Here is a 13,884-nt window from a genome sequence, read left to right as displayed (position 1 = left end):
CAAAAAAGCCTGTATGACAGCACCTCTGTTTACAACATGGTTTACAGAATATTTTAAGCCCAATGTTGAGACCTGCTGCTCAGAAAAAAAGATTCCTTTCAAAATATCACTGCTCGTTGACAACGCACTTGGTCACCCAAGAGCTCTGATGGAGATGCACAAGGAGATTAACGTTGTTTTCATGCCTGCTAACATCCATTCTGCAGCCCATGGGTCAAGGAGTAATTCTGACTTTCAAGTCTGATTAACAGGAATTTGGAAGAAGTTGTTTCTAACCCTCATAGGTAACTTTGAGGGGTTCAAGACTTCAGTGGAGGGGTAACTGCAGATGTGGTAGAAACAGAAAGAGAACTAGAATTAGAAGTGGAGCCTGAAGATGTGCCTGAATTGCTGTAATCTCATGATAAAATTTTAACGGATGAGCAGTTGTTTCTTATGGATGAGCAAAGAAAGTGGTTTCCTGAGACAGAATCTACTCCGGGTAATGATGCTGTGAACATCGTTGAGATGACAACGAAGGATTTAGAGCATTACATAAACTTAGTTGATAAAGTAGCAGCAGGGTTTGAGAGGACTGACTCCAATTTTGGAAGAAGTTCTACTGTGGGTAAAATGCTATCAAACAGCGTCGCATGTTACAGAGAAATCTGACGTGAAAGGAAGAGTCAACCAATGCGGCGAACTTCACTGTTGTCTTATTTTCAGTAATTGTCACAGCCACCCTAACCTTCAGCAACCACTGCCCTGATCAGCCAGCAGCCATCGACATCGAGTTTAAGACCCTACACCACCAAAAAGATCACAACTTGCTAAAGGCTCAGATGATGGTTACCATTTTTTAGCAATGAAGTCTTTTTTAATTAAGGTATGTACATTGTTTTTTTAAGACACAGTGCTACTGCATATTTAACAGACAACAGTATAATGTAAACATAACTTTTATATGCACTAGGAAACCAAAAAATTTATGTGACTACTTTATTGAGATATTCACTTTATTGCAGTGATCTGGAACCAAATGCACAGTATGTCCGAGGTATTCCTGTATAAACTTCTTGTTGCTCTTAAGTGCTGTCGAGTTGGTTCCGACTCATAGCAACCCGTTACAAAAGAACAAAACGCTGCCCGGTCCTGCAGCATCCTCACAATTGTTGCTATGTTCAAGCCCATCATTGCAGTCACTGTGTCAATCTATCTCGCTAAGGGTTTTCCTCTCTTTCACTGACCCTCTACTTTAGTAAGCATTATGCCCTTTCCTAGGGACTGGTCTTTCCTGATAACATGTCCAAAGTACGTGAGATGAAGTCTCGCCATCTTCTCTTCTAAGGAGCATTCTGGCTATACTTCTTCCAAGACAGATTTGTCCGTTCTTCTGGCAGTGCATGGTATATTCAATATTCTTTGCCAACAGCACCATAATTCAAAGGCATCAATTCTTCTTCTGTCTTCCTTATTCATTGTCGAGCTTTCAACTGCATATGAGGCAACTGACAATACTATTATTTCCTAACAAAGTTTATTAAGAAAATGTTCTGCATCCCACTTTGGTGAGTGGCGTCTGGGGTCTTAAAAGCTAGCGAACAGCAATCTAAGATGCATCAATTATCAATTGGTCCCAACCCACCTGGAGAAAAGGAGAATGAAGAACACCAGAGACACAAGGAAAAGTATTAGCCCAAGAGACAGAAGGGGCCACATAAACCAGAGACTTTATCAGCCTGAGACCAGAAGAACTAGATGGTGCCTGGCTACCACCAATGATCGCCCTGACAGGGAACACAACAGTGAGTCCCTGATGGAGCAGGAGAAAAGTGGGGTGCAGAACTCAAATTCTAGTAAAAAGACCAGATTTAATGGTCTGACTGAGACTGGAGGGACCCCAGAAGATACAGCCCCCGGTCTCTCTGTTAGCACAAAACTAAAACCATTCCTGAGGCCAACTCTTCAGGCAAAGATCTGACTGGACTATGGGACATAAAATGATACTCGTGAAGAGTGTGCTTCTTAGCTCAAGTAGATACATGAGACTAAATGGGCAGCTCCTGTCTGGAGGCGAGATGAGAAGGCACAGGAAATGCGGGGTGGAAGAGAGGGGTGTGCTGTCACAGTACAGGGAGAGCAACTATGGTCACATAACAATGCATTCATAAATTTTTGTATGAGACTAACTTGAATTATAACTTCTACTTAAAGCACAACAATAAAAAAAAATCCTATTATTTCATACACAATATCTGAATCCAATTACAAAGTAGGAAAAACTGACCCATACTCAAGAGAACAAATAGTCAACAGAAGCAGACCTACATAGGAACCAGACATCCGAATTAGCAGATAAAAACTTTAAAATGGAAACTGTGAAACTCAAAAATAGAAAAATCTGTAATGAAGAATTCATTTAAAGGGCTTAACATCAAACCAAAAGTTAGACCCACATATATATTATCCCTTGATTTTCAACAAAAGGGCCAAGGCAAATTAATGGAGAAAGGAAAGTCTCATCAACAAATGGAACATGGTATTTTGTGTAAAACTTTTGTAATTCAGAACTCACCATTAAGTTAAAGGAGCAATGAAAAGCTGATTCCCATCCCTCAGCCTAAAATTCATGTGAAAATCTGTCCGCAGGTTAATGACTATCTTTTATCACAAAGAAATACTTATTAATAGAATAACTAAAACTTTAAACAGAAGTATAAAAATACTTAAAAAAAAAAAAACAAAGTGTTCTGAATTCTTTATTTACTCCAACAAGAGAAAAATCTAACTATTATTTTATAGAGTAGCATATGCTATTTTTTTCAATGACAACATGTAGTACCCACAATGTTTTTTTAACTAACGGACTTCATGGATGGGTATTAGGAGATAATTAATGGTTAAGACATGATTAGATCAAGATAGAAGACTGGGGTTCTTTTTCTTTGTTGGTTTTTGGGTATGTTTCTCAACTTCTCTACATTTACTAGGAACATCTCTTCTGAGCGTCTAACAAGGCAAGAAATGTATATCTAATTACTAAGGAATTCTGAACGTTATTTTTACCTGTGTCCATACTTTGGTTCAACTGTTGATCACTTGTTTCCCCATCTTCACTGATATATCCAGGAGGTGGTGTTTCTACAAAAGTTTAAAACAAAATCAAGTAAAATCAATCTCACCACCTTATCTCTGAGCTATCAAAGATAACCAAAGACTCCAAGTAACAAATATGAATGTTATATAACAGTATTAAAAAAAAAAAAAAAAAAAAAAGTACTGTACACCAGGAGCTTCTGATTAAGTTCCAATTCAAATCTTACAAGCAAATCCTTACACACTCTACTTATAATCAAACTCTCTGAGCATATTTTCTTAGCCATTATTTACATATCTGGCTAATTCCCATATGTACATTTTCTGGGGCAAGATCCAAAAATATAACTTGAAAGACACTTCAGTTCTGAATCAGTATGTTTCAAAGACATCAGTACCTACGATTTTTTCTTTAACTAATGGACTTCATGGATGGGTACTTAGGAGATGATTAAAGGACACACAACACACGTGCATGCACTCATTCACATGATTTCAGATTATGAGAGTAATATAGGCTTCCACCCAATGCTAAGTTTTAAAGGGCAAAATATGGTACAGTGGTTCAGGACTGGTCTAACCTAAATTATCCTAAAAAGTGTATGTTCCCAGGGACTTCTAACTGGTGAATCCTCAGTGTTTGAAGCATAAAATTAAATTCAAATACAGACTATTGCACAAAACAAGGCAAAATACCCCTGAAAATAAGTACCAGGATTCTAACATGCCATTTCCAACATATTTTATGAACAAAATGTTTATGTTACGGAGGCATCTGAATAAACTTCATGTAAAATAAGATCATTTAGACAATATTTCTTCCTCTCTACTAATTATAACTTCAAGGAGGTGAAATGAGTTCAAATAATTTTCAACAGTTACATTGTTAGTTTTAAGCAATTCAAGATAATGCAGACACCTATCTAAAAATAAATTTTAATTATCAACAGAGGGAGGGGAAAAGTGGCTTAAGTGTCTACATTCATTACTCTTTACAATCTCCCCTCAATAAACTATCCATAAGTTATAACTTAAGTATCAAAGTTTTCATTTAAACAGAACCCCCTCAATTTTCTTTTTTAATTTTATTGTGGTATTAAAAAAAAAAAAATACACACACAACAGAAAGTTTGTCCTTTTAACCATTTTAAGTGTATAATTCAGTCACATTAATTACATTCACCATGTTGTGCAACCATTACCACCATCCATTTCCAAATGTTTTTCATCACCCTAATAAGGTCACCCATTCTGGGTAACACAAATGGTTAAGCACTGGACTACTAACCAAAACGTTGGTGGTTCAAACCCACCCAGAGGCATCTCAGAAGACAGGCCTGGCGATCTGCTTCTGAAAGGTCACAGCCTTGAAAAACTCTATGGAGCAGTTCTACTATGCACACATGGGGTCTCTAAGAGGTGGAATCAACTCAATGGCAATTAACAACAACTAATAAATTTAGGGGACAGTGGTGGTTCAGTGGTAGAATTCTTGCCTTCCAGGCAGGAGACCTGGGTTCAATTCCTGGCCAGTGCACCTAATGCACAGCCACCATCCGTCTGTCAGTGGAGTCTTGTGTATTGCTTTGATGTTGAACGGGTCTCAGTGAAGCTTCCAGACTGACAGACTAGGAAGAAAGGCCTGGCGATCTACTTTCAAAAAGTTAGCCAATGAAAACCCTATAGATCACAATGATCCAATACCATTGTACATGGGGTCGCCATGAGCTGGGGGCTGACTAGATGGCAGCTAACTACAATAAACAGAAACTTACCCCATTGCCACAGAGTTAACTCCAACTCAAGCGACCCTACAGGACAGAGTAGAACTGCCCTGCTCTGCCCTCCCCCATAGGGTTTCCAAGGCTGTAATCTTTACGGAAGCATCCTGCCACATCTTTCTCTCATGTAGCAGCTGGTGGGTTCAAACTGCTGACCTTTCAGTTAGTAGCTAAGGGCTTAACCACTGCTCCTTAACAGAAACTTAGTATCATTTAACTTGTTTAAAATCCGTTGCCGTCAAGTCAATTCCAACTCACAGCGACCCTATAGGGCAGAGCAGAACTGCCCCATAGGGCTTCCAAGGAGCAACTGGTGGATCTGAACTGCTGACCTTTTGGTTAACGGCCACAGCACTTAACCACTGTGGCACCAGGGCTCCTCGTACCAGTTAAATAATAAATAATTTTCCCTGCCCTTCAGCCCCTGGTGGCCACTAATAAATGCTGGTCTCTACGCATTTGCCTATTCTAGGCATTTCGTGTTTTAAGTGGGATCATACAATATTTGTCCTTTTGTATCTGATCTATTTCGCACAGCATGTTTTCAAGGCTCACACACGTTGCCGCATGTATCAGAATTTCATTTCTCTTTATAGCTGAATAGTATTCATTTGATTGTTTCCACTTTTTAGCTATTGTGAATAATACCGCAATGAACACTGATGTTCATGTATCTGTTTCAGTCCCTGCTTTCAAGTCTTTGGGTATGCACCTAGAAGTGGAATTGCTGGGTCATATAATTCTATGTTTAACTTTCTGAAGAACTGCCAAACTGTTTTCCATAGCGGTTGTACCATTGTAAACTCTGAAGTTTTTAATACTGAAATTCTGGGAATAAAATACCTTTGTATAGTCAAACAATAAAGACCACAAAATGAGAATGCTAATACATATCATCGTGTACTATTTTAAAGGTTAAAGCTAATAAAATTAAACAGAGCTAAGTTTTGCCAGTTAAATACCAGTGTTGCAAAGGTCTAAACAGAAATAATGAGCTTAAAAAAAAAACTTTATCCTATTGTATTTCTGTAACTGTTCTCCATTACAGTTATCTATAAAATAATAAATAATGATGCTATTATCATTTTGAAGAAAATGTTAACACTTCTTTAGAAATGAAATAAAAAATGAATCCTTAGGTCTTGCCGTCCAGCTGGAGTGGCACAATTACAGTGACATTATAAGCTGTTTCACTGGAAACCTATCAGTTCTGGTGGATTATGTATTTTATTATGTAACAACTGTTTAAAAGCTTTGATGGTGTATTATTTACATTAAAACCTTTTCTCCATCATTGTGTTTGTAGTTCATAGCTAAATCATCCCGAAAAGCAATTAAGTATAATCAACTTTTGAGTATCTGTTCTGTAAAATACTCAAATCTAAACAAATAAAGGAAAAACCTGCACAAACATTTCCATAAGTGAAAGACACTAAACATTCTGATTAACATCCTTCCAAATAATCACTGGTATGTATCTTATAAGCCTATATGCTTACTACTGAGTTTCCAAGTATTACTGGATAATACTAACTCCCACCTCAAAAAAGTGTCTCCTCTCCCCACAACACATACGCATACACATAACTCCACTCCCAGCCAAGTCTACAAAGAAAGGCCCAATTCTTTTACTTAGGGAATGTCCTGTGTTTTATAGTCCCGCTTTTTCCCTCATCCTAGTTTATCACATCTTTTCTCCTAACTTCTCAAAAAGTTTAGTTTCCCAGCAACTCAAAAAGCAGCCTTAAATCCTCTTTTGGCATAAAACTGTAATCAAAGAAATGTACATTAAAACAATCAGAGACCACTGTTCACCTGTAAAATTAGGTGTTTTAAAAAATACTTTCTTTTCCTATGTTTTAAAAATTGTCTTCAATAAACAAAGCATTATTTCCATGATGGGACACATTAAAGAAATATTTTTTAAATGTACTTAAAACTCCAAGTTCCTTACATATTTTCAGTTGTATAAAATAAAAATAAGAATAGAATAGGGAAGCATTAGAATGGGAGAAAAAAAAATTGACACCAAAAAATTCAATTTACAGCTTAATCATCATCCTAGTATCACATCTATCGTTTCTATTAGAAAAAAAACAACAAAAAGGGAGACAAAGAAAGTAAGAAAATACTGTTTATTCTCCTGAAAATAGCTAAAATTAAAAGTGCAGCTACTAAATCAAGGAATATTATTGGATCACATAATACAAGAGTTTGAAAAGGAATCTCAGAACCATTTAGTTGAAACATTCATTTTTCATCAGGAACCACTGAGGCCCAGATGAAACAGAACTAAAACAAGAGGTTTTCTGATTTAAGTGTGGCTTTATCTACAGAACTAAAATATTGCATTTTATCTCCTATAGAAATATTACATTTCTCTTGAACATAATCAAACTATCTAAGAAAAGGTGAAAATCTGGTCAATTCTTAGTTACATTTGTTTCAGGAATACTTTTTTTCCTGTACCATTTATTTTGCTTACATTCTACATATCTCTCAGCTTCAACAACTAACACAAACTTACTAAGATCTTTTCTTTTCTGCTCCTCACAGTACTTTGATTAAAGCCACTGCAAAAGAAAATGAAATATAAAGTAAAACTTTTCTCAAGACAAAAATGTTCTGTACTACTCATACACATTTCATAAAATAGTCACCCAACAAACCAGACTTTTCTATTCTAAATCCAGAAGCTTTTTTAAAAAAGTCAAACCTCAATTTACTAATATTTGAATGTTTAGGAACAAAATTTGTATCTACCCAAGCTCTAGGAGACTCAGAAGCCAAAAAATACCTGGGATGTAATTACTCTGTGGCTCAATTCCCGCTGGGAAATTAGTGTTTTCTGGAATGGAGTGAGTATAATCATCCAGAGGCGGCAGTTCTGTTAAGATCTCAGTGTGCCGTGGCACTAATACTGGAGGCAAAACTGAAACAGTAAAATAAACTAGAGTTAATGGCAAGGAGAAAATGGGGGAATTTTCTACAAGAAAGTTTTCATCAAAAATAAAAAGCAAAAAGCTTAATTTTTAAAAGTTAGAGTCCATCTGGGGTCCCTAGGTGGTGTAAACAGTTAACATGCTAACTGAAAGGCTGGAGGTTCAACTCCACTCAGAGGCATCTCAGAAGAAAGGCCTAGTGATCTACTTCCAAAAAACCAGCCATTGAAAACCCCATGGAGCACAGTTCTACTGTGATATGTATGGGGTCACCATAAATCAGAATCAACTTGATAGCAATTACTTTCAGAGTCCACCTATTTGATATTATGCTAGTTATTAAGAAACTGACAAATTTAATTACAGCTTTAAGTTACCAGGTAGTCTACAATCTAAATTTCCAAGTCTCGATTTATCTCAGAGTTCTGGGGACAATGTGATTCTGGTATTATATTACCATAAAAGTTCCTAAGTTCTCCATTGGAAAAGCTGAGAAAAAACTTGACTGAATTTGTAAAAACCAGATACAATTTTTTTAAAAAACCAGTTTCAAATACACAGCTAACTAAGTAAACTAAGTCTTGGTATAGGCTTTACTAAACTGTTTATATACAAATCATGTCATTAAAGTACTTCTAAAGCCATTCAAAGAGGAAAATGCTTGAAAACAGTTACTGTATCAAAGAAGTACAGAGGTATGTAAGTTTAATTCTAAGCCAAACTGCAAATCTGTAGGATCAGTATTTCCTGGATATGTATCTTGATGCTGAATAATAAGAAACAGATACATCTTTCTAAGATATGTTTTTCCATGAAGAAAATTTAAATATAAAAATAGTATTTTTAATTACCACCAAGTAATATACTGAATTTAGGGTAATTTATTAGAATTTTATAGTAAAATTTCTCTAAGTCACAAGCGTACCTAGATATACTTAAATTCAAGCATTTAATTTAAAACAAGGAAGAAAAACTGCAATTTCCCTACCTGGTGTCTCAACTCTCTGATAGTGGTAAGGGTTTACACATACTTCATCCTTTTTAAGATTAAAAGCATATTCGCAGTTTTCAATTGCTTTGAGTTCATGATGACTGTGAAGATCTGGCCAGCGCCATAATCGGCAATATATAACATGTGGCAATCCTTTTCGATGAGATACCTGAAGACGACCATCAAGAGACCTGTGAAAAGTAACGGGAAAAGAAACAAGGGAACTTTAAAAAAAAAGGTATAGTCAAATGGGCTAGATTAGTACACGAAGAGCATAAAGAAAGGAATGACAGACATTTAGTTAGTTTTAGTGGAAATAAGGAAGGAAAATGTGTACTATTTAATGGATCTGATACAAAAATCAGCAGCAGTACTAGAAGTTTCTTATAAATATGCTACATAAATGACTCAATGTAAATGAATGGCTACCCACTTAGAAAAAAACTGATTTTTAGAATAGCTTACAGTGTGACTTGAAAAACTTTTTGTCAACTTCCATTTCAGTAAATTGAACTCTTACGGAGGAATGCTTTAAAGGGCATTAATTCTGCAGGTGGCTGAATTATCAAAAAAAGGAACTAGTGTGAAGAATGGTAAATACCAACAATGATGTGATAGTAACTTACTCAGTCTAATGTAACTCATTACCCAGTTGTGACTATTTTGAGTACTGAGGTATATTTATATAGCTCACACATAAACGCAGATGGTGATGAATATGATGAGATGAAATGGACAAATACCAATATGCTCAAAAAAGAGAATAAGGTGATTAAAAAAAAAAAAAAAAACATAAAAAACAAGTTAGCCTAGCAATAATTGTGATACAAGGGGTTCAGTAAATAACTCTATATATTTATTAGCATAAAGAAGATGAGATTTAGATGATAGCAAGAAATTTAGAGCAAACTGGATACGTAACTACTAAAAAATTAGGCCGACAAGAGAGTAGAATCTCAAACTAAAATGAGTATATAGTTATCAAAGTTCCTGTTCTTTAGGGGATGCAATGATTTAAAGATTCAAAAATAGAACTTCATTGATCAAAACATCAGCTGAAACATTTAATATACTTTCAGAACTGGCAAGCAAATACTTTAAATGCTATGCCGTATTTTACATAAAGGAAACATCCTAGGCAAAAATTATACTAAGCAACCCACTATAGGTCCTCCAAAACATCCCCCCTCCCACAAGATCTCTAGGATTCGACAGAGGGCAGAATATTCACCTGGTTTGTTCAGAGAAGCTGTAAAGGCCTGTTGTATCCCACTGATCTATCGTATTTGGTGTACTCAGTCCCCAAATTTCAGAGCAAGTGCTGTGCATAAATTGAAAAACAAAAAATTGATGTGAACATGGAAGCATGGTTATTCAAAATACCATGATGTAAACATGGAAAATGTACAGAATACTTCCTTCACCCAGAAAATATACACTGCTTCACTTTTTCACAGGCATTTAGTGCTGGTAACTATATTTTCTATATGAAGGAAGCCAATAAAATGGAACATGTGACTCTAAGTAAGTTATGATTATGTTTTTAAAATGTGAACACCAATACTCTCTAGTTTAATGAAATCATAGCTATAATGCCCTTTCCAATTTCCTCTACCCAAAATGAAAGATCTGATACCTAGGCCATTAGCTGTACTAACAGTGCTTCATTTTATAATCCAGTTTTATTTAAAAAAAAAAAAAAAGCAACACCAAAAAACAAAAACTTATCTAATTTTAAAATGAATGTCAACTGGTATGTTTAATATGTATATATTTAAAAATCAACTTAAAATAGATACATAGCCACAGTTAAGATTTTCAGGTTATTTGGCTGAGATACTTATATATTCAATTTTATATGAAAATCATTACCGTTCTTTATTACAAAAAGGAAAAGTAGTAGACTGGCAAGTCATTCTAACATAGTTAACCACCTTATAAAGTTTTAAGAATTGCTACAAAGATTAAACAAATACGTGAAAACACTAATTTCCTAAAAGAATATGGAAAATGTTATATATATACACACACATGAATTCATATATATGAATATTTTTTTAAATCAATAACACCTGAAAAACAAAGAACAGAAAGACCTCAAAATCTTTCTTCCACATTTCTTTCCAGAACATGGGCAGCCCAGAGAATAATTCTCCCTATTTTCCCTTCAACTACTTCATTTCAAAGTAACTTCTGGTCTGTGGGAGAAGGGAGCAAAGAATGTAAAAGGCAGTTTGGAATGGAAATTCTGACTGCCAAGGTTCATTCACGTCATAAACTGTATGTACATTTTTATTTTTTAAGAGTTCAAAGGTAATTTCAGAAACTCAATTACATTTCTCACATATTACAAGATCAGAAAAATTTCAAGGAGGGGGACAGAACATTTCTAAAGAACTTCTGAAAATACAAGTAAATGACTGATTAAATTTCAAATTTAATACTGCTCATGATCCAACTAGGAGCCCTGGGGCGCAATGGGTTAAAGCAATCAACTGCTAACTGAAAGGTCAGCAGTTCAAAACCATCAGCAGCTGCACGGGAGAAAGATGTGGCAGTCTGCTTCCAGAGAGATTTAGAGGCTTGGAAACCCTATGTGGTCGCTATCAGTTGGAACTGACTTGACGGCAACTGGTTTGGTTTTTTTGGGGGGTATGGTGTGAATGCAAAATGGTACAACCATTTTGGAAAACGATATGGTGCTTCCTTTAAAAAAGTCAGAAACAGAAATACCATATGATCTAGCAATCCCACTCCTAGGAATATATTCTAGAGAAGTAAGAGCCGTCACACGAATAGACATGCACACTCATGTTCACTGAAGCATTATTCACAATAGTAAAAAGATGGAAACAACCTACATGCCCATCAACAGATGAATGATAAACAAACTATGGTACATACACACAATGGAATATTATGCAATGATAAAAAAACAATGATGAATCTGCAAAACATATCACAACACAGATTAATCTGGAGAGCATTATGTTGAGTGAAATAAGTCAATCACGAAAGGACAAATACTGTATGAAACCACTATTATAAAAACTCATGAAAAAGTTTACACACAGAAAAAAACAAATCTTTGATGGCTACAAGGATGGGTGGGGAGAGAAAAACACTAACTAGATAATAGATTAAGTGGTTACTTTGGTGAAGAGTAAGACAGTACACAATACTGGTGAAGCCAGCACAACTTGACCAAGGCAAAGTCATAGAAGCTTCATAGACACACCCAAACTCCCATAGGGACCTAGTTACAGGGCTGAGGGCTGGGGACCATGGTCTCAGGAGACATCTAGCTCAACTGGCATAACATAGTTTATAAGGAAAATGTTCGACATCCTACTTTGGTGAGTAGTGTCTGGGGTCTTAAAAGCTTGTGGGCGGCCATCTAAGATACATCTACTAGTCCCACCCCGTTTGGAGCAAGGGAGAATGAAGAAAACCAAAGACACGAGGGAAAGATTAGTCCAAAGGACTAATGCACTACAACTACCACAGCCTCCACCAGACTTGAGTCCAGCATAGCTAGATGATGCCTGGCTACCACCACCAGCTGCTCTGACAGTATCACAATAGAGGGTCCTGGACAAAGCTGGAGAAAAATGTTGAACAAAATTCAAACTCCCCCAAAAAAAAAAAAAAAAAAAGACCAGACTTACTGGCTTGATGGAGGCTGGAGAAACCCCAAGAGTATGACCCCCCCGGAACACCCTTTTAACTCAGTACTGAAGTCATTCCTGAGGTTTACCTTTCAGCCAAAGATTAGACAGGCCTATAAAACAAACAATAACACACGTAGCTCAACCATGTATACAAGGCTAAACAGGCACACCAGCCCAGGGTCAAGAATAAGAAGGCAGGAGGGGACAGGAAAGCTGGACGAATGGAAATGGGGAACCCAAGGTCGAGAAGGGGAGTGCTGACACATCCCGAGGTTGGCAATCAATGTCACAAAACAATATGTGTATTAATTATTTAATGAGAAACTAATTTGCTCTGTAAACCTCACATAATGCATAATAAAAAAAAATGTAGATCAAGAGGCTATTCTGGCTTTTATGACACTAATAAGAACATTTCACTCAAGTAACTCTGAGACTAACACAAGAACCAGAATCTAAAATACAGCATGAAGAGGTTAAGTTGTGTTTTAGTCAAGCCTTTAAAGGGATAAAAGAATAATAAATGGTAGTCATTAAGAACACGTAATCATGGTGAAGGACAGAACATCCAGAATATAGCTCAGTAAAGACATGGAAGATCTAAATGCTACAATCAACCAACTTGATTTCACAGACATATACCGAACACTCCACTCAACAGCAGTCAAGTATACTTTCTTTTCCAATACACATGGAATATTCTCCAGAACAGAACACATATTAGGCCACAAAGCAAGCTTTAAAAGAATCAAAACCATCAAAATATTACAAAGCATCTTTTCTGACCATAAAGCCATTAAAGCAGAAATCAATAACAGAAAAAGCAAGGAAAAAAAATCAAACACATGGGAACTGAACAACACCTTGCTCGAAAACTACTGGGACACAGCAAAAGCAGTGCTCAGAGGTCACTTTATAGCAATAAATGCACACATCCAAAAAGCAGAAAGAGCCAAAATCAAAACATTAACCCTACAAGTCGAACAAATAGAAAGAGAGCAGCAAAAGAAGCCCTTGGGCACTAGAAGAAAGCAAATAGTAAAAATTACAGCAAAATTAAATGAAATAAAGAACAGAAAAACAACTGAAAGAGTTAACAAGACCAAAAGTTGGTTCTATGAAAAGATCAACAAAATCAATAAACCACTGGCCAAAATGACAAAAGAAAAACAGGAGCGGAAGCAAATAACCCAAATAAGAAATAAGATGGACGGTATCACAAAAGACTCAACAGAAATTAAAAGAATCATAACAGAATACTATGAAAAATTGTACTCTAACAAATTTGAAAACCTAGAGGAAATGGACAAATTTCTAGAAACACACTACCTAACTAAACTAACACAAACAACAAATAAACCTATAACAACTAAAAACCTACAACAAAAGAAGAGATCGAAAAAGTAATTAAAAAGTTCCAACAA

General features: G+C 35.9%; 1 protein-coding gene across 2 annotated transcripts in view; it reads right to left on the bottom strand.

The window, feature by feature from the left end:
- SMAD2 (SMAD family member 2) overlaps positions 1-13,884 on the bottom strand; it is a 96,098-nt gene that overhangs the window by 23,780 nt on the left and 58,434 nt on the right. Inside the window, exons 3-6 of one of the 2 annotated variants that reach the window (XM_004389975.2) lie at positions 10,021-10,110; positions 8,787-8,980; positions 7,654-7,788; positions 3,046-3,120 (exon numbers count right to left, since the gene is read on the bottom strand). In XM_004389975.2, the coding sequence (XP_004390032.1) occupies positions 3,046-3,120; positions 7,654-7,788; positions 8,787-8,980; positions 10,021-10,110 (494 nt within the window). The remainder of the gene's footprint in view (positions 1-3,045; positions 3,121-7,653; positions 7,789-8,786; positions 8,981-10,020; positions 10,111-13,884) is intronic. The other variant, XM_023724956.1, reaches the window with a different exon arrangement.

Source organism: Trichechus manatus, unplaced genomic scaffold, assembly GCF_000243295.1.
Source record: "Trichechus manatus latirostris isolate Lorelei unplaced genomic scaffold, TriManLat1.0 scaffold00272, whole genome shotgun sequence".
In the NCBI taxonomy this organism is placed as follows: domain Eukaryota; kingdom Metazoa; phylum Chordata; class Mammalia; order Sirenia; family Trichechidae; genus Trichechus; species Trichechus manatus.
The sequence above is the reverse complement of the archived record's forward strand: the minus strand, read 5'-3'. Positions and strand labels throughout refer to the sequence as shown.